The 21571-nt window shown below is 39.7% G+C and overlaps 2 protein-coding genes across 5 annotated transcripts; one reads left to right on the forward strand and one right to left on the reverse strand.

Moving 5' to 3' along the window:
- Window positions 1-448: 448 nt before the first annotated feature.
- Window positions 449-11257, reverse strand: LOC111250849 (protein shuttle craft-like). Of its 4 annotated transcripts, none has more exons than XM_022806705.2 (10): window positions 11099-11257; window positions 9975-10078; window positions 5909-7631; window positions 4815-5050; window positions 3925-4154; window positions 3467-3652; window positions 3032-3166; window positions 2484-2693; window positions 923-1068; window positions 449-780 (listed from the first exon to the last, which is right to left on the reverse strand). In XM_022806705.2, exons 2-10 carry the CDS (start codon window positions 10075-10077, stop codon window positions 702-704), a joined length of 3048 nt encoding a protein of 1015 aa, XP_022662440.1. In that variant the 5' UTR covers window position 10078; window positions 11099-11257; the 3' UTR covers window positions 449-701. The 4 variants fall into 4 exon arrangements, with proteins under 4 accessions (XP_022662440.1, XP_086846128.1, XP_086846127.1 ...); XM_086990002.1 differs by having other exon boundaries at window positions 9975-10089; window positions 11099-11251; XM_086990001.1 differs by lacking the exon at window positions 11099-11257 and adding an exon at window positions 10738-11075.
- Window positions 11258-11499: 242 nt separating this feature from the next.
- Window positions 11500-21490, forward strand: LOC111250855 (U4/U6.U5 tri-snRNP-associated protein 1). The gene is made up of 7 exons (XM_022806730.2): window positions 11500-12609; window positions 16601-16769; window positions 16971-17260; window positions 17631-17763; window positions 17925-18887; window positions 19259-19576; window positions 19874-21490. Exons 1-7 carry the CDS (start codon window positions 12469-12471, stop codon window positions 20239-20241), a joined length of 2382 nt encoding a protein of 793 aa, XP_022662465.1. The 5' UTR covers window positions 11500-12468; the 3' UTR covers window positions 20242-21490.
- Window positions 21491-21571: the final 81 nt, after the last annotated feature.

The raw sequence follows: 21571 nt of genomic DNA on the forward strand, positions 1-21571 counted from the left end.
GATAATTTTTTCTATCGCTTCGCTTTTTTTAATTGTCTGTTTTTTACTGGTCAAATGTTAAATATCGTTAAACCGATCTTACTTCGGAGTCTATATTCACGGTAAATTTTTATAATCCGACAACGGTTTTTAGCAAGTAAAGAGCCGTACACCATACTTGAGTATCAACAAAGAGCGAAAAAAACAAAGTGAGACATAAAACCGCCATTACTTCTCGAACAACCTAAAATATTAACAGTACGTTCAATTTAGCTAACACCTTTTTCCGTAGCTGCAAAAAATAGCAGGAATGCCTATATATCATTAAAATAGAAAAGATTTTCGTGTTCATTGTCCGGTGCTTAAAGCCAATACTTGGATCGTCCAGTAACTGGTGACACTTACAAGGATTCATCTCGTTTTCGCCATTTGAGGACTAACTATTATCGATTAAACATGCCAGTCAATATTACCAAATTACATCTTTTTTCATTTTATTATTAGTAAGGAATAACAGCATAATTACTGTGAATTGACATGGACATATGCGCGTCCATATGCCGTGCTCTTCTACTAATTGCTGTGAAACACTTTAATCATCTTTGTGTGCTATACATCTATATTTTTCGTCTTAAGATTATGATTAGCGTAAAGATTATTATTATCGGCTTACGACAGACTGTGACCGTAGTTGTGGTAGTGGTGAATCATCGGCCATCACATTACATCTTCCACAAAGGGATGGGGTTGACAATTCCAATCGCACTTGCCAGGCTCATTGACGGAATAACAGATTTATCCCTAGAGAGGAACCCGATATTGGTCAGAATGGTACCACAAATAACGTAGGCTTTGTCATAACATAAGAATGTAATACACAGTACCAAGGATACAGTGATTATAAAACCATGACAGAGCAGTTACTGCATAATTGAAAACTCACTTGTAAGCTGTTACCACGATATTTCTTTTCGGTTCCTGGTCATAGCTTTGTCCAGTGCAGCGATACACTTCGAGGAGCTCATATATAAAGCGGCGTTGCTCACGAGGCATCGGTTCAAATCCGTAAGATCGACTTGCTTGTACAGACTGAGGAGCATAACGTAAAAGAATTAAAAAATAGTTTCAATTGCGATCACACTTTCGGAAAATACTAGTCACATCCAGCAGTATGATCATTACTGTGCCTTTTATTTATTTATAAACGATGCTATGCGAATACTTCCTTTATTGACGATTTCTTTAATAATCAGTTATCGCTAGGCGCCTAGCAACAGCTAGCTAAGCAATTCTATTTGGTGAAGCTATATACATATAATAGCAAAAGCTATTCCAGCATATAAAATACGCGCCAGCAGACGATTTTATTGAATTTTACTCCGTAGCACACATACTTGAGAGTGACGGATTAAGATACGTGTATAAACCTAAAATTTCGTTGGCAAATTATTAGTACTGCGAGTATCAACGTCAATAATATTTTTTAAAGTACGAACTGCTAAGATATTCTAAGTCGAAAATCTGCTCGCAAGGAATCAGAACGTCGCTTGCTTGCTTGCAGTACTGTATTCGTTATGCCTATGAAGTACGAAATCTCGCAAGCAGTATGTTGCGGTTCACTTATGCCGCCAAAAGAGTCCGCGCACATGACGGTTTGAACCAGACAGTACAAGTTTATGCAGCCGAACGCTTAAAGTTTCACTTGCTTGAACGAGTTACTAAGGTTGTCGTCTAATTAGCCAATCTACTTATCTGATACATAATGCCTTTTTTAAAAAGGTGACGGGCTAACGAATTATATCCAAAAATATCCAATTTCACCCCTAATAAGGTATCCGTCTGGTGTTGGAGGACCCATGCACTAAACTCGGGACCCCATTTGTATGAGCCCTGGTTTGGGACGAATTCTATTATTACTTCAGGGGTACATAACACTAAAACCGATGTATGCCTGATGGTCTGTAACGTGAATCACTCCAAAGCCTTGTTGTGTTGATTTATGAAGTGAGATGGAGTTTCTAGAAAAGGAGGACAATAAGGAAGCCCTTGTGGGCTAAAGCCCACGGAAACACGTCATTGTTTTCAGCACACAGGCTAAGTAGTAAAGCAAATGCGGGGAGCTAAAAGTAACCTTCGCAACGGTCAAGATGACACGCTCACTAAGGAAACGACAGGAAGGACATTTTTTCATGTCGTCTGAAACGAAAGCTGGTAACCGACCAGTTGGTAAAATGCAGTAACGAATGCGTATAGGCGAACACGTATGAAAAATGAGCAAAACAGTCAGGTTCGTCCGTTATGTGTGTCTAGAGATAGATCAGTAAGACAGATGAAATGAAACCATATAATTAAAAAACAGATTATTTAAGGCATTCTAGTTTTGTACAATGATTAATTGCATTGCAATTGGTTACGAGTCTCGGTACTGAAAATTGAACAGTAACATAACTGTACTACATATATGACTGATCTAACAATATTACCTAGGAGAAAAAAGCACTCACATTTTTTGCAAGTTCCACAAGATCGTTAAGTTTGTTGACAACTTTTGACGCAAAGTGCCAGTTTTTCCTTGCTTCTTCCTTAACAAAATCTGAGTAAAGCGATAAGGTGAATACGGGCGCATCTGGATTAATTTTAAGAGCTTCCGCAAAACGCCGATTTCGCTCCTCTACTGCACATCTTTCTACACACTTCAGGATACCCTTAGAAAGCTAATAATCAAGGGACAAAAACAAGTTTCAAACGGAATGTTAGAGATACGCGGAAATAATTTTCAGAGGTGGGTTATTTTCTTATTTCTATCTACTCTACGATCAAACATTTATCCGTGGTCTCGAGATGTATATTTTTTAAAAGCTCATATTTTGTGAACAACTAAAATATAGTAACTGCTTTTGTAATGCACGACGTTTGGAAAGAAAGGAAGATAACAGTTAAACCATACCGCCATTCCCATAGTTACCATTTTCATCCCCTTCAAGGTCAAGTAACAATAAACATTACCTACAGAGAGGAAATATGCTACATTCCGAAGCACGTGTTGTCGTACCTGGCTGAGGTCTTTAGCGAGGTTGACTTCCTCACCTCGGCGAACTTTTTGTTGCACTATACTGCTGACTGCTTGTTGGAACTCATGGCAGGTGCGCGGTTCTACTAACCGTCCACATGTACATGACACTTCAACCTGAATCATATCAATCCGTTAACAAATGTATTATTACAAATGTGTATTGTTGTAAGGTATGAAAGCTTTAAGATAGATTCGGTTTGCAATATCAATAGGTTTCTGCAAAAAACCATTAATGGATTTTTACGAAGAGCTAAGAAACTTTTTTTTTTATAGATTTCAAAACTCGACCGCATGCAACAGCAGAAAAGATGAAATAGCCGCTTCAATCCGAATCCGCTCTTTCGCTGCATTTAAGGTACTTTATACTTACATATCAATAAAAAAATTATATACATATTTATAAAGTAGGGATACCTGTGTGAAACATGTGCTCGTCGGGCATTCGTCGTGACATGGCAGTTTACAAGGGTGTCCACATTTTCGAGGCACCTTGCAGGGTTGTTCGCATGAGGTCGGGCATTCACCTGCGTGGCACGTTTTGTCACACGAATGTCTACCACATGACAGAGGCCGTCCACAAGGGCGTCCACATGAAACGTTCTGTTCGAAAGAAATGCATAAGATGAACACGTTCAAAACCTGACTTAACATTTCAGCTGAGCTTAGCTACGACGTTATAACATGTAATGTTAATATGTATTTAAATTCATAGCTTCAGATAAACCGAGAGCATTGTTAGTAAAACGAATATTTTTCTCTACAAAGTTTAAAAGACGAAAATACGTTTTCATTGTGCTGCATAAGTTATTGTTCTTTTCTTTCGGTCGTTGCAGAACAACGACATACTTTATGTTGAGTAGGCTGCAACTTACATCAAGATGGCAAGGTATATTTCTTCGAAGTTCGTGCCCACCATGGCATTTCTTCTCTGTTAGTGAGGTGCATGGAGGACATACCGGCTCTGAATGGCACGGATGAGTCACCGGATGCCGGCACCGATGCTCGCGTGCGCACAGCTGTTTGCATTCCGGAACCGGAGTGTTGCAAGGCACTGGCGGGTACACCACCGAATGTCCGCAGTGACAACGTAGCTCGTCGAAGCCTAAAAACATGTCGTCCAAAATATAATAATTACATTGAATATTGTAAGAAACAGGAACCACGTCGTGCGGATCGTACATTCTTCACCTGTGTTTTATTTCTCGAAATTTTGACATAAAGTACCCTTCTGCAAAGCAGAAGCAAAATCATTGTTAACAGTATTTCTATTCCGTGGAATAATCGCAGCTATTTTGCACACGATTTTTTTAGACAATTTAAAGCGTAAATCTATTTCAAGAAATCAAAACGTAGATGTTTTCTATATTCTTCGTGGCTTAGTGGTTATATGTAACGTTAACATTGTTTTATTGATATTTATAAACGTTTTGAGTTTCACGTCCAGTAGTGTCAAAAAGAACCGCCTCAACTGTTGATATTATTTACATATAAACAATAAGTAAATAAATTTTCCTATTCACACAAATTCGCCTATTCGCAACACATATATACGCTCCTTGGCACACTTGACCCGAAATTCCTTGTAGCATTCAGGTGAATTAGCTATATAATAATCTAGATATAATTAACGATATATTCGCCAAAGGTTGCTCAATAGTTTTAATTTTTAAATTAATTTCAGCGGTGACTAGTAAATCCAAATTGGAGTCATAGAAAGGTAGTCAGAAAGTAACAAAATGCGTAAAATATAAATGATACTTACTGACGTGTTGGCATTTACGACATATTCCTTTGTGACAAAGAGTAAAACATGAATGGATACCGCAAGAGAGTTTTTTTCCGCAGACAAGATCGCAGATGTGGAACTCCTTGTCACAACACTCATCGAGGCATTTATGCCGTCCACAGGTTTTTTTCTTATTGCAACGCCTTCGACAAACAAGCACTTTCTCGCCACACTCAGCCTCTTCTACAACCGCGCCACATCGACATCGCCTCCTGCATAACAACGACTATAATATTTAAGGGTGCTATTCAATAAATGTCTAGAATTGACTTAATGAGCTGAAGCTATTTTTTGGTACCACATGCATTTGAGCGAAGCTAACCACCCACATGAAAAAACACATGGCGCTTCCATTTGAACTGAGAAATTGCTCTTGTCGCTTAATTCTAATATAGCTAACGTTTCATGAAAACAAACTTGCTCGAAAATCCTACTTATGTTTAGTAGAAGCTAGATTTAATGAAGTAATATTTTTTGAGAAAAACCTCTACTCGACTGATATTGCTCTACATTCAAATAAGTTTTTTATGGGAACTTCTATTCTCAATGTTTGATAAGAGTCGTCTGCTTGTCGACCCTTAATATGAAATACATTTGATTCGTTTAACATTGTTATTGAATGACATTATTCTATTGAAATTTTTTATGAACTGTATACGCGTAACCCGCTTTTAAAATGCAATGAAAATCTAAAATTGCGACTTAAACACCCTCTATAACTGCTGAATTATAAGCAATCATTTTTCTTGTCGATGCTTCGAATGAGCGTTAAAAAGACTGCAGTCAATTACAAAAATTCTTAATACCATATTCTATATAAACTAATAGCGAAGTAAGAATTTCAGTTTTCATGTGCCTGGCTATTTGACACGTCTAGTCAATGAAATTGCAACTTAGTGAGTTCCTAAACCATTGTACTTTCATCTATATTCTGCAAAAAGATATTTTGCTGACGGAACCGCTTGAAAATATATACTTTGCTTGTAAAACCTGCACAGAGAACTCGGCCACGTTCGAACTGTTTAGCTATCTAACAAACTAGAAACAATGTAAAGTTTAATAAAACCAACCCTTTCACAAGAGCAGGGCATGGGGGACAATCTCCCTCGTGACATTTCTGCTCGCAAAGATGTTCGCAATCTTGAAATTTACGTCCACATTTGGCATCGCACAAGGGCACTGGCTTCGAACAATCCCAACCATTAGGTATAGAGCTTCGACCACAAGGGCATGACTTCAACAAAGATAACTGACATTCACCGCATTCACCGTTACGATGACATGTCTTCTCACAGTGATGATTACCACAGGACAACATTTGTTTACAGATTTGATCGCAGCTGTAATCATTGGGCTCAGCGCATAACACTTGCTTCGTGTTCTTCCCACAGAAACAACTAATATCCTTGAGCTCTTTACACGATTCGCAATCCCCGGGGTGGCATACTGTTTGACATTCGTGCTTAGCGCATGATAAAACCATTCCGCAGACTTGCCCGCAAATAAGCGCAATTTTGCTGCTGCACTTCACGTATTTGCTAGTTTTCCCACATTGACAAGGCTTCGATACGCTAGCTTCGCACGGAGGACATCGGCCCGGGTGGCAAAGTTTATTGCATTTGTGCGGACAGGATCGTGACTTCTGACATAGTTCAGTACAACTATGGGGCAGTGACATCTTTGATGGTTGGGGATTCTTCTGTTTGCGACAGAAACACCAGTAGTTCCTTGGCACTTTGCTGTTCTCGCCCTGACACGCCGGACACCGCCAGGTTTTGTTATCGTCTGACAGCGATGTTTCGGCCCATTCAGCTATGCAACGTAGATGAAAAATATGAAAACAAGCCTGGCAGTTCCATATCGACTGTGTTGCGCGTATTCGGCTACAACAGATGACACAGTCGTAAATGTCTTTTAGGAGTTGTTCCTCCATTGACTCCTTTTGCGCTTTACTCTCTTCTATTGGTTGTTTCCTTGCAACTGATCGGGGCGGATCACGTCTGACTTGTGACATGGCCAGCATAATCGTCCGGGGCACAGAAGCAGACGTGTCCCCGCGACCATCATTTTGACTGAAGCCGTCCAACCTGCTATTTGATGTGACCAAATCTCCATTCGCCTCTGTACGTTTTGTAACGCCGGTGTCATTCTGGGTCGCCGCGCAAGCACCTTGTGCTGATGGCGCACGCATCGCTGGGGTAAATTCTTGCGCGTGAACATTTAACCTTAACACCGGCTGGATTAAGTCAACATCCGAATGTGCGCTCTGCTGGAAACCATGTTGGAAACTAGTATTTCCATTTGCGCCATCAGCTTCTCTAAGTACAGCACAGCTTCCACTTCGCCTGTCTCTGACATGACCTCGACTGGTTGTTGCATTTTCCTCATCGTTACTTTCGTCCTTTTGCATTCGTTTATCTCTACGTGGTGGTTGTTGTTGTTGTTGCTGGTTCTGTTGTTGTCCTTTTTGCGAGCACGGCAGTTGTTGCTTTTCCTTCTGTGACGACGGCTGGTTTGGCTCCCTAACGTAATCCTCAAATAGCCGATCGCGAGGTTTTGTCAATAGACGCCGATTGCTGCTACCGCTGCCGCCGACACTAGGACCTCTTATAAAATCTGCGGCAAATTTAGTAGTACCTGCTCTGTTCTCTCGCCAATTTTTATTTAGGTGACTGCTCCGTCCTTGGTCACATAGTCGGTCATCATTTTGACTTGCTTCTCGGTGGCGGGCTGACGTCGAGAAATTACCGTGCCTCAATTGGAGTGCGGAGTTACACCCTCGATCCAATTGGTCTGATAGCCCCGACGGACATGAAATGAAAATGATCCCTTTTTAATGACTCGAAATCCACGGATAAAAGTAGTTTAGACGAAGGTAGTTTTATGTCTCCCCTTACTTTGGGGGCTGGTATTTTAAAAATATATTACGTTTATTCTAAGCGCCTTTTTCGATCAAAGCTCTCCATTAAGACATTCACCGGGCCTATTAGGGCTATTTTTATAGTGTTTTAACGCTTGAATACAGAATTTGTCTAATGCGAAATGTATACCACAAAGTATAGTATTCGCGATAGAGCAGAAGGTAACCTGATAATTAATCCCTCGATCAAATTAACACCCTCGATCCAATTGGTCTGATAGCCCCGACGGACATGAAATGAAAATGATCCCTTTTTAATGACTCGAAATCGACGGATAAAAGTAGTTTAGACGAAGGTAGTTTTATGTCTCCCCTTACATTGGGGGCTGGTATTTTAAAAATATATTGCGTTTATTCTAAGCGCCTTTTTCGATCAAAGCTCTCCATTAAGACATTCACCGGGCCTATTAGGGCTATTTTTATAGTGTTTTAACGCTTGAATACAGAATTTGTCTAATGCGAAATGTATACCACAAAGTATAGTATTCGTGGTAGAGCAGAAGGTAACCTGATAATTAATCCCTCGATCAAATTAACACCCTCGATCCAATTGGTCTGATAGCCCCGACGGACATGAAATGAAAATGATCCGTTTTTAATGACTCGAAATCGACGGATAAAAGTAGTTTAGACGAAGGTAGTTTTATGTCTCCCCTTACTTTGGGGCTGGTATTTTAAAAATATATTACGTTTATTCTAAGTGCCTTTTTCGATCAAAGCTCTCCATTAAGACATTCACCGGGTTTATTAGGTCTATTTTTATAGTGTTTTAACACTTGAAAACAGAATTTGTCTAATGCGAAATGTATAGTACAAAGTATAGTATTCGCGGTAGAGCAGAAGGTAACCTGATAATTAATAGTAAGAGTGCTGTAAAGAAATGCGCAGCTTCTGTAGGATAAATATTGTACAACAGTCTTCTAAAAATAGGCACAACTTAATATTTTTTTCTGATAAGGAGAACCAGTCCTATTATCCATCTAATTTAGGGCTTTCTGGTTTACTAGATCAGCAAATATTACCTGGTATCATTTGTACTCTAGAGAACTAGTGAAGCAACATCCACAATTGTGAATTCTGTACACAAAAACAAATTAAGCTAATATACACTATATATGCTATTTTGAAATACAACCATCTGAATATATAATCAATCAAATTACAGTTGTTCCCATAGACTACACATTGGCAGCACTGATAGGTAGGTATCTATTAGATCGACTTCAAACCAAATACGGGCCTTTGTGCAAAAAGCAAAAAAATTTTTTAAAGAAAGGTAAAGGAGCAGCAACGGTTGTGACATTATCGGTACAGATTTTTCTGAGGAAATACCTGTCCAATTTAAGGTTAAATTTAGGTGCATTCATCTGGATGGTTGTCCTTGGCTTAGCGAAATGTTAGAAGCTTGTAAGTATGGCAAATCGTTAATGAGCTGGTAATAAGTACTTGGAATAAAATAATTTGAATGTACACTTATATGTATTACGGTTATAATCGAATGAATATAATCATTTGTTTGTATGTTAAAGAAAACATATTGCTAATGACTGTTAATATCATTACTTTACAATGAAAATGGAAAACCTAAGGTGGTGTTTTTTTACTTGAATATCATTAGTAAAAACTTCAGGCGGAATAATAAAATGTCACTTGTTCTCAAAATCAAGAATATATATATAAACTGAATGGGTTGGAAAATACCAGCAAAAGATTAGGAAATGCTCCTTATAGGTCAACCCCATGAATGAGGTTAGATTCGCGTACTTCATGAAAATTCATTTGCAAAATTTTGTTGGCGCTTCACAATCCGCCACGCAGATCTTCACGAACCGCTTAGGCACTCATAACATAAGCTTGATACGTATCGAAATATGTTGGATCGCTTGGGTTCATTCGTACGAAATCTGCTTTATTTTACCACAGTATGATCACGACAAATCCTATCTTTTTTCGATGTTCGCTATTTGCCAGTACGTTGAAATAATAATTATCGGTACGTAACATACGAATAAATAGCACTTTTTATTCACAAAAATTGTATAGTATGCAGGCCGCTAGTACACCTTTTTTGCATAGTACACTTCTGGCCATTAAAATATGTACATAAAACGGTTAGATCCAACCCACGAAATATACCTGTCTTCATTGTCATCCCCCATTTATATGCTCCATTTTCGAAATAATTTTACCCACACTTCCATGAGATGGTAACGTACCGTTGTAGTCATAACGTTGTCTGCTCCTACAATCTCGATGTGTCCCGTTAGCGGGAGTCTCTTTCGAGAGGTTTCCGGAAGCGCTTGAGCTCTCCGCCGACATGCTGTAATTAATCTGATAATAAAACACCTTGCAATTTTATGAACACACGCGAGCGTTATTGTCAAGTTGTGACATTAAAGATATCAATCTCTCTTTATTTGTCACAGGCACACATTAAAACCTTCAAGAACACCCCCCTACTCAGTGACCGTGGTATAGCGTGTGCACCCTAACAGGCCAATCGAACTAATCGAACTCGAGCGGACCTGTGTTACGAAGTACTATGAGCAAGTCTATGCATCCATTCTTATTAAATATAGCAAAGGAGCCCTAACAAGTGGAAGGGGCGAACGAGACTAAATAATCATTTTTAAACGAGTGCACTATTCTCGGATGGTCCGGATTAGAAAATAACAAACAACGCATCTACACTACTGTTGAGTCATGCTGTTGCTGTATGAACGCTAGCGATCGACTAGTCATCGTGGGTGATCACAACAGCAAGATATTGTCCTCTGATTGGTGGAGTCGGGCGACTTGGCAGATAAGAAAAGTTGGATAGAACAGATAGATAGACTAAAAAATACATGGTGGGGTGTCCATAATCTGCGAATGAGCCCAGAGCGTATAGCAACCGTCAATTATCCTTGTTACACAACTATACTATACTGGCGGTATATGAGCTTCACGAGCACGTGAACACTTCAGAACTAAACACACTTGCACATTATCGAGTGCCGTTCTTCTATGTCACCCGCACTCTCAACCCGATCCGAAGAGTGATAGGGTATCTGCAACTAAACGCAACGGTGACATGTCTTCAAACGCTACAAGGGCGGATCAAGGCTTGGCACTTTATAGTGCTACCGCACATTATTAGGCAGCGTCCCAACGAAACCACTCCTGTTCTAACTAGATTGGTAGGCACTTTCTAGGGTCGCAACGGTGCTATTAAAAGTAAGGGTCAATATGTGATAAGAGATCTTTGCTTGAATACAGCTGTTCGTCCGAAGGTGTTCAAACCGACCACGTAAAGCGAACGCTAGAGGAGCCTTAAAAGAGGCGCAACTGATAATCTTACAAATTTGTAGATAAGCCGAAATGGGGAGCTGGTGCTGAGCGTTTTGCACTGCCTGGCCCGGCGAATTATCGGTAAATATCAGAGAACGGTCTCGCGCAAAAGCTTCCCCTGGGCCTCTTCTTACCAGGGCCCATTCAAAATAACGATCTTCTAACTTCCGTCAAGTTTGGACTAGTTGGCGGTAGTTGTTGGATACGCAAAACGGTACATAACAATATGCTGTTGTATGAAATTGTCAACCTATTTTAACTTAATAAACTTCGCTGGATTGAACATTTACTAATATCGCAGCAAAGATAATGCAAGTAAGCACACTTGAAGCTAACTGCCCGAGCGTATGAGAAGGCATTGAAGTTCATTCAAATATGGCGCCATTGAACTTGAAAAGATTGTAAACACGACAGATCCAACGACGATCATTGTTTGCCTGCGTGAGGTTTATGCTACAAGAAAAGTGAAAATTCTATATTTTTCAATTTTGTGCGTTGTTTCTATTTTTTCATAGAACTCTAAGAGCCTATCGATACGTCAGGGCCAGGCCCTGAGTAGCTGGGCAGCTCCGGAGGCCGATATTGAAATTGCAAATTTTTACGTGATTTTTCGTCGGGGCGTAAAAAATCGCGTCGTGAAGGCGTCTACGTGACGCTCAATGCTGCTCAGTGATATCGCGCCTCGAACTGTGAATTCTCGGCCGATTCGATAAAGGTGCCGCACTATAGGCACCCTAACTTCTATGAATTATAGCGGCTTCCATACATTACGTGCACCGCTAAAATTCCCCGATGTTGTGACGGGTAGATGTGTGTTGTGATGTCGAGTGCCTTCCACTATACGAGTTTGTTATGTGTTTGCTTAGTGCTCTCTGCGAACCGAAGTTACCCAGAAGATTTTATTAGAATAGCATCTACTTAATACTGCCGTGTAACTTTCCGTTCTGTGTGCACTCTTGGAATTTACGTGTGTGCGTGCTTATCGCCGGAATTCTGACGTTTATCTATCTCTCGACGGTGTTGTGCTTGTGCACCAATCGAGTCCGTGGTCCACAGGAGTAAAAATTTCATGTTTATTTTTTGTGGCCAGTATGTGCTCAGTTAGTGCGAGTTACCTGTGTATTTTCCTTTTCAGTGCCAATATTACCCGTGGATACCAGTTTGTCGATGTAGTGTTGTGTATGCTGGTGTTGTGATTCGAACATCGCTGTTGCTTTTTGCGGTTCGTTGTTTGTTATTGTGAGTTCCAACGGTGGCCAGTTGGATCGACACCAGTGTCTTCTACGAAAGAAAACATATCAGAATATACGAATAAGCACAAGACGTGCTTAAGAGAAACAGCGCCGTCACTAATACTGCATAACTGACCGTCAGCGAAAGATGGGTTCGAAAAAAAACCACAAGGATCGCAAACGGAGCAAGCGCGACAGACGTTCGAGATCTCGATCGTCCAGCGCTAGTTCTCGATCCGAGAGCGAAATCTATGAACGTCGCCGAAAACGACCGCATCGCGAGGAAGCCGTGAGTTGGTCTTCAATTTGGAACGGGGCGACCCAGCCGGTCGCTACGTAAGAAAAATAGACGTGAAAAGCTTTATTTTCAATAAGAAACCTGCCATTTATCGTTATATTGATTTGAATATATTTCCAAACGATTATCTGTTTTGGGTGTGATTCTGGCTGTGGTTTCTGTTACTACGGAGAGCAAGGAAAAATTGACATTTGTCGAAACGAATCCTATTGTTTCAAAATGGCGTAGAGGAATCATGTTATAACATGTACACCGCGGTTCAGTAGTGGAGATATAGTGGGGTCGATGTTTAGAGCAAAGAGATGACGTTTTTAATGTTCCAAACAAGCCGTAAGTTCAGTTTTCACATTTATGTGTGTAAATCGCTCGTTATCGTCGTTCCAGACACGTACACTATATTATACATCCGTCAATAACAACAAATTATGAGTGCGTGCGCAAGAATATATGGTTATCATTATTATTATTATAGAAAAAGTTTTTCTTTTTTCTAAACTTTCTTGAGCAGATATGTACTATATAAAAACAACAAAAGAACCAGTAGAAAGTGTAGCGAAATTCTCAGCACAGATGCTGCAGCTGTTGTGTAGTTCGCCTGATGCCTACCGTACGAGGTTGCCCCGATAATCGATGCCGCACGATGTACATAAAAGATGATTTTACACACACACAGATCTTTGCGCGTGCTCGATGCGTACATGTGTGCTAACAATCCCCTACTTTCCACTGGATACATTAGCACGTACATATTCAGAAACTATTGTTCCGTTTTTTATCGCTTCTGCTGCCTATGGCTGCAATAAGTTCGTGTAAATTTCTGGCCCGATTTGAGTTCCATGGGTCATTTTCGCTAATAGCTCTCATCATCATGTTTCATGTGCTCACTTGATTGTTTAGATCACGGGACAATTCCATTCACTTTAGTATTCTATGCGCTATTTTTGTCATCACAGTTAATTCTGCCGGTGATGCTGGTTTTATTTGTAACGCAATTAGATGCGATCGCATATATTCGTTTTTGAGATCGCCACTGTTATTGTTGATCATTTTGGTGTTCTACTGGATCTTTAAAAAGAAACAAAGAGATCCAAAAAATGATCATGGAAACAAAATAGAATACTGCATCACAGGTATACAGTAGTGTGTACCGATTTTTTGTCTGTTCGATTCGAATGCTATATGGTGAACAGCCGACATCGTGGGGGTATAAATGCCTTATGCTCTTGTGTAAGGGTTCTTGGCTCGATACAAAACGCTTACATAGCGCTTGTCGGCTTTTTTTGGCGGGTTGCAGCGCGGGGTGTTGACTATGTCTCGTGGTGACAGCGTTTCACCGTACTGGCTGGCGTGCTTCATGATAGCGAACAGCAGCCGCAGTGCATCATGACAGAAAGTCGTTTGGTTTTTTTTTACACGTATGTCGTTGCCGGTTAGTGGCGACGTCGGTTTGCCCGGCTAGTAATGCTACTAGTTATTTTTCTTTGAGTAGCAAGGTGCTAAAGAAGTGTCTGATTTCGCATTTGTGGACCTCTCTTAATAAATGTTGAGTGCACAGGAGTGATTAACAATATTGTGCGACATTCAAGTACGATATGTGAAAAAAATATATCGATAAGCATATCATTACATATGATTTTCACTCCCTTCTATTGAACACAATTGCGTGTCCATGTCTTGGCCATTGCCGTTAACCTTAGTAGCTGATAACCTAAGAGAAGCTCTGTTTTATCAAATCGTAGCATTAGAGCTGGTCTACAGAACGTATAATCATGCATCAGAGCTGGTGTACATGAACCCAGTGTTGTCTATTGTTCAAAGCATACATGTAGCAATTCGTCAGGAATAGCAGACAATTCAGAGATCACACAAAGTAGCCGTCTATCATGGCTTGTCTATATCATAAGTTCTCCTCCTATTTCCTCTACGGATCATTTTATTCCAACAGCTCCAGGTATGCTCTGATAATTATGATATGTGCAGATATGTGGTACCGTTTGTGCTTCCTTGGGCTGTGCATGTCCAAACCAACTTTTTATACTTTTATGTGTAAACATGTATTGTTCTTGATACACAGCGTTGTCCCGCCATTTGTTTTCAATTTCTCGATGTTTATTAGACTTACTTTATCGATGAGCTGCTGAAATATTTCGGGCAGATGGTGACGAGAAAGTTAGCTACGAGGTTCTTTTACTTGTGTATGGTGCGATTGCCTCATGCCAAGAACGGCATTGCAGTTGTGAGAGCTTTATGAGAATTTCTTTGAACATCGTTGTGTGGTAACCACACTTTGGATTGACAGTGTATGAAAATGCCGCTAGGCTGTTTTTATTTATACGGCTATATTTCTTTTGATGTTGTCAGGCTATTCGTGCAAAGCATGTCCGCTTTATTAGACTTGTTTGCATATATTGAATTGTACATTATGATTTTAATAAGCTACTCGCAAAAATAAATAAGCCATGCACAATAACGTAAACAGAGATGACGTTTAAGGGCCTAAAACCTCATATCATGGGCTTGTCGCTCAAGCCAGGCGGTATTTCACTGTTTCGAAATTATTTTTATTTTCACGTAGGCGAGGCTGCCAATTGTTAAGAAGGATCTGGATAGCTAAAAATTAAACTCACTATCAGAATGAAGTGAAATGCTGCTTTGACAAGCGCTGAGACTATACGTAGCCAAAGCCTTCTTATTCTAAAGGTAAATGGATAATATGCAAATTCAAAAATGACAATGTTTTAGAGGATTTGCCATTTTTACATGACTGTGTCCATTTTCAGAAAAATTAGATGCGTTTAATTGAACTTGACTGTATATACCTGCTTAATCATAGGTTTCGCATGGCTCCACGTTCGACCCGAAAAGTATCCATGTTTTAAGTCATTTCGTATCTTTTTCTGTCGTACCAGAGAAGAATGCATTGCGAAAAAATACGAACGTTTCGGCTACATGCGATAGGTTTGCTCTGAATTTTCCACAGAAGCTTTCGTGCTGGCTGCAGTTTTGCGGGTTTATCGGTTGGAACCCCCTTTTAAAATTAATAGAAAAACGTTTCGTATCAGTCCCAGCTAAATAACGATCCCAGAATCTAATCACATTATTTTCTTTTCAGCTCTAACGTTTAGGTAGCTTTGTAGACCACAGCCGAATCTCTTAGCCCTAAATGAGGTGCGCGCCCCGTTCCTTGCATGCTATTATTTCTTTTCAGCCAACCTGTTGCCTCAAAGTTGTGCGGTCTGACCAACCCTGCAATTTTGAGGCAACATTATCTTACAGGGTTTCAGGTTTCTATTCCTTCCAGATTGGACAATGCTTAGGTAGAGCAAAGATATTTTGTATATGTTCATATGTGATTTGTACATATAAAATAATAAGATCGTTGAAATGCAAGGAAAAAGTATTCGAAGCTACCAAAAGTTAGCTAAAGATGGCTGTGTGAATACACGATGAATGTAATATAATACGCAATAAATGACGCACATGAGCAGTGCGTAAAAATTGTCGGTATAATTTCTGTGTCTATAGGGGATGAGTGACCTGGTAAATTTTCGGTTCCTGCCTATGGGACGGTGCTGTCTCCTGAACGAGTCGTGAGATGGTGCTACAGGTATACATGTCTATGAAGAGGAGGTGCTTTTGCTCAACAATCCTTTTTATTCCCGCTTGGCGGTAACCCAGCTGGGTTGCATTTTTTTGGTAACAAAAACTTGAAGAGGAGGTTTCTTGCCCGTCGATTTTCGCCTTTAGTGGCACTTTTTTGCTTTTACCAACTTTTTTCGGCTATTTCATCGCGGCACAAATATTTTACGCCATCGTTTGCCTCGTGCGCAAACGATCTTACACCGACAACAACGCTACGATCATCGCATCGACGTTCAGCCGGATATTCAGGTCGGTTTAGTCCACAATGGAGTTATGCTTTGGTTGCATGCGTTTTCAAGAAACATCATAAAAACTTTCTTTTATGTTGACTGTCTTAAAGCGAGAAGAACCACGCAAAGATGCAGGCAGGGATTGTCATGATCGGAGGCGTTCTCCATCCGAGGACCACGGCAGGGTGGTACCAGACAGTTCGCGTTATGCCTCCTATCGAGAAGAGAAGGCCGAACAGAAGAAAAGGGATGATACGTTAGATAGGAGAATTGCAAAAGGTACTTGTTGTTGACGTGCAAACTTTAATAGATAATGCTTCCAGTTTTACTCTCGGTATTACCGTCAAGATTAATACACTTTACTATGACGCTTGATACGGTGTCTTCTGACATTTTGATATTAATCACTCTTGGAAATGACTGTATTCGTTAGACGTATAGTTTTTTAGTGTGTGAGTTTGCCAATTTGCTTCTATCCAGAGCGAGCTCGGAGTGCAACACCCGAAGGACCTTCACAGGAACGCGAGGTTACTCCTGAGATTGACGATGGAAAGGAAAAGCTTTCTATGAGTATTGAGGAAACCAACCGACTCAGAGCGAAGTTGGGCCTCAAGCCACTTCAAGCCGACAGTGAGGAAAAGAAAGACGATGAAAATAAGGAAGTGTTTGTACGAACTGAAAATATTTCCGAAAAAAAAGAGGCCGAGGCGTTTCGAGATAAGATTCGCACTCTGCGCAAGAAGCAAGAAATCAAGCGGAGATATGAGAAGGTGAGCTATATTACAGTTGGACTTTTGTATGCCCTATTTTTCCTGTGTGACTTGAATCAATATAAGATAGTGCTTTTCTATTTCAGACATATATATTAGTTCAGTTGTTTTTGCATATTACTGTTCGTATTATTACTAGAGTACCCTGAAAACTTGCGTGTGTTGACTATATTGGAATATGTGTGTTCTTTTGATTCCGGGTTCGATGTGAAATAGCGCTGTTACGTCGAGTATGATGAAAAAAGCAAGTTCGTATTACAAGGAACTGTAGTATGTCATAGATTAAATAATATACATATCATGCGTTTGTATTACAACAAATATGGACGTACGATAAGAAGTGTATTATTATCATGCGATTTTCTTACAGGTGAAGGGTTTGGCTGATTCTGATGAAGATGACGATGCAGCAAAGTGGATTGCAAAGTCCCGTGCCATAGCTGACGAAAAAGCAAGAGCTGCTAAGCGTGAAAAAATGCTCCAAGAGATGGAAAATGAGCTCGGTATGATCATCTAGCTCAAAAATTGGCATTTGCAACTTGCAGCTAAATTATGACACAGTATATACTGTTGACCTTAGCCCTTTTGGCGTAAATCTTCTTTCTAGGATGGGCCAGTATACAATACATATGTATATACTGTGAGATAATTTTTTTTCTTTCAGGTATTGATGATCTTGTCAAGAAAGAACTTAAGTTGCCTAAGAAAGACTACAGCGCTAAGGACCTGGAAGGCATCGAAATCGCTCACAGGGAAGACCGTATTAGGGAAGGCCAAACAGTGGTGCTTACTCTAAAGGATCAGGGAGTCCTCGACGATGGTGAAGACGTTTTAGAGAATGCGAATCTTATAGATGACGAACGGGTCGAAAGGAACAATCTAAATAAAAAGCTAGGCGTCAATACCTATAATCCATACGACGACGCTGAGGTAGACGAGTTTGGCATTGTGCATAAGAAAAACGTCCTCTCGAAGTACGACGAAGAGATCTCCGGAGCAAAGAAGGATAGTTTTAAAATTGGTGTTAACAAAGAGGAACGCCGCCAGAAAGAACTAGAAGCGATTCGAAGTAAACTCCAAAAACAGAAGGAATCGCTTATTCTTTCGCTACCAGAAGTTGCAAGGGACTATATGACCATTGATGAAATGGCATCATTCAAGAAACCAAAAAAAAAGATTCGCAAGATTCGCAAACGCGAAATCCTAAAGGCGGAAGACCTAGTGCCAATTGGCGAAGAACCTGCTGCAGGTAGCGACATCGATCACGGGTATAGAAGAAGGCGTGAAAGGCCCACTGATGATGATGATATCTTGGGACCTGACACTGATCTATCCAATATTAAAGTCGAGGATGATTTACCAGAACAAAGATATCGTGAGAAATTGAACAAGAGTAAAAAAGTCGTGCGTCCTGAGGAGTCAATTAAGCAAGTGGCGTCGCAGATAGCTGCTATAAAAGAAGAACCCGAGGAGCAGATTACCAGCGGCGTGAACTTTAGCTCCTCGATGGTTCTTAATGCCACAGCCGAATTTTGCAGGACACTTGGGACTATCTCAGCGTATACTCTCAAAGAGGAGCGTTTAGAAAAGAAGCCCAAAGAAGAAGACGAAGTGGAGATCGACGATGGTACCTGATAAGCTTTTCTCTTTTTTAAACAATACGTATTCATCGATCATTATTTTTCAGTTATTTAGAATTTTAAATATGTAGAAACAAAACGGGAATTTTGCTAAGAAATACGTTCAGTGAATACGGTTTTTATTTCGTCTGGAATCTAACGTTTTGGCACAAGTTTAATTAGAATATAGATCTATCTTAGAAAAAAGAAATATGTTATCTGTCACTGGCGATTGTGACGATGTTATAATAATACAATATTTGTGATTTAGAGCGAATGTGTAATTTGGCATTCCTTTTTCATTGTTACTTCGCCAAAATTTAGGCGTTGTCAAAATAGCTATTCTGTAAATAAACGAAGAGTTTATATGTTATCCCAGGTAACGGAGAAAACGTGCCCATGGAAGAGGAGGAAGAACAACGTAACACTTGGGCCGAAGTAGATCCGTCGGTGCAGAGGCATAGGACACTGTCTGCACGAACAGAAGATCGAGTAACGGTCTCGAAGGAGGCTATGCCGATCCTTGAGGAAGAACCAAATGTGTCCTTAGGAGTGGCTGGAGCCCTTGAACTAGCTAGGAAAAAGGGCTATATTGAGGATGGGTCCAAAAACAAGCCTGCCACTGTGAAAAAACTACAAGATCTACAGGCTAAGAACTATACGATCGAGGAAAAATACTACGATGATGAAGGTCGAGGTAAGCTGCTGAAAACAATTGTCATCTAACATTTCCAACTTGTCGGCAAATGTAGCTTGGGTTATCAGGAAAATGCTAAAGCTTAGATTTTATACAAAATGGATAGAATGTTAGCTAGTCACATTGTTTATCTGCTGGAGATACCTACGGACGTCAAAAAATAGATGACAGTTTTCCTTTGAAAACTGTCGGCTATTTTCTATTTATATTTTTCTATATTTCTACAGGAAAGTAATTAATAAAGATAAAATCAAGATAAAACAATTTCAGTATTTTCAATATTGTCAACTCTTTCAGGTCGCCGAAGTGGCGGAGCAGGTCATTATCATGGACCCGTCTCTGACTTTAAGGATAAAATTAATTATAAGCCTGAGGTTAATATCGACTATATTGATGACAGTGGGCGTCCAATTAATCAGAAAGAGGCTTTCCGTTACCTTTCACACAAATTCCACGGGAAAGGCTCCGGTAAAAACAAGATCGACAAGCGGCAGAAGAAAATCGAACAGCTAAACAAGCTCGAACAAATGTCCAGCGTAGACACTCCACTTAACACGTTGAAGCTTCTACAGGAAAAACAGAAACAATTACAGACGCCGTATATTATGCTAAGTGGCGGAGCTGCCAATGCGCTGACCGGACCCAGCGGGCTCAGTAAAAAATAGTTCACGAAACCCTATGGCCGAAATACGATCTTCAAGTTTTGTTATCAGGCCACATAACTTCGATAATAGTTACAGTTAGGCATTTCCGGCGAGGTATATAGTCGGAAGATGCACGCCATCAAAAAACAAGAGACCATCACGAAACCAGGATTCATCATAAGACGTGGATTAAACCGGAATCATGACCAGCGAACGCAATTTTGCGTTGACATAATTACTGTGTTTATGTTGAAGATCTCATAACATTTTCACCTTTCTACCGCTTTCGAATATCAAAAACGGGGAATTTTACTTAGCCTGTCTGTTCGATTCGACCTAGTCTTACACTCCGGTTTACTGAAACATGGCCAGTTAACTTGAAGTTAGTTTGATCGAGCTGGAACAACCAGTTAAGGTTATTACATAAATCCCATTTACAACGTTAATTAAAAAAATATTCCCTTAAGCATTTCTTAGTATAAAAACAGCTGTAACTAAAACAGCTATAATCACCACAATTATAGATATTTGCAGAAAGTATGATGATGTCTTCCGAACCGAAAAACAGGAATTAAATATTGGGAATGCAAACCACTATTCAACTTCGCTTTTGATTTTCGAAAAGGTTCTAATTAATAATCAATGATGTTTGCTAATATGTTAAGGTAGTGATAGGTTAGGTGGTAAAAAAGATAATAAACAGGATACATAAGAATATTAAAAAAGGACTGAAAAAATAGATTCCTTGGTTGAGAAAATGGGGAAAAACTTGTTGCTTTAAAAGCAAAATAAAAGGTATTAGGCAGAAAGTAGAAAACCGAGGAAAATATAAGTAAACAATTTGTGTCCAGCCTCTTTAAAATAGAAGCAGTTCTACTAAATTACATCGCTCTTTGAAATTCAACATGTTTAGAGTTTTTAGAGACATTTTGTTTTTTTTTTCTATCTCACAGACATAGTATGTTCTATTTCATAATATGTTTAGATCGATATTTTTGGGTTAATTTTTTTTTTTATTACACGGATACATAAAGGCTGGAGTGTATGATTTTTTATATGATATTATAATTTTTTGAAGAAATAGCAAGTTGGAGGCGAACCACGGTAATTGGCGCTTTCTCGATGAGAAGCTACAACGGGCAGAGATAAAGGAAGCTAATTTTGTATAAATGATAGAGGTAATAATGTTTTGTATCATGACGAGAAAAACTTTATTCTCTGTAATACTCCATAATATACCAATACATGTTAATTGTACTATTAACGCGAATGTTACGTGTTTTTATTGCGTTTCGTGTATAATACCCCTATGGCAACCGCAACTGTTTGGCAGCTTAGCCTTTATAGCTGA

This window comes from Varroa destructor, unplaced genomic scaffold, assembly GCF_002443255.2.
Source record: "Varroa destructor unplaced genomic scaffold, Vdes_3.0 BEIS01000005.1, whole genome shotgun sequence".
NCBI classification, from domain to species: Eukaryota; Metazoa; Arthropoda; class Arachnida; order Mesostigmata; family Varroidae; genus Varroa; species Varroa destructor.

Excerpts from the sequence above, each read along its gene's own strand:
- LOC111250849 (XM_086990000.1), bottom strand. The coding sequence starts at position 10,500 with ATGACTAGTCGATCGCTAGCGTTCATACAGCAACAGCATGACTCAACA. Across the intron at positions 5,051-5,908 it reads TGCCCTGCTCTTGTGAAAGG|GAGGCGATGTCGATGTGGCG; the intron begins GTTGGTTTTATT and ends GTTGTTATGCAG. Across the intron at positions 781-922 it reads ATCGTGGTAACAGCTTACAA|GGATAAATCTGTTATTCCGT; the intron begins GTGAGTTTTCAA and ends GTTCCTCTCTAG.
- LOC111250855 (XM_022806730.2), top strand. The coding sequence starts at position 12,469 with ATGGGTTCGAAAAAAAACCACAAGGATCGCAAACGGAGCAAGCGCGAC. Across the intron at positions 17,261-17,630 it reads TCAAGCGGAGATATGAGAAG|GTGAAGGGTTTGGCTGATTC; the intron begins GTGAGCTATATT and ends ATTTTCTTACAG. Across the intron at positions 19,577-19,873 it reads CTACGATGATGAAGGTCGAG|GTCGCCGAAGTGGCGGAGCA; the intron begins GTAAGCTGCTGA and ends CAACTCTTTCAG.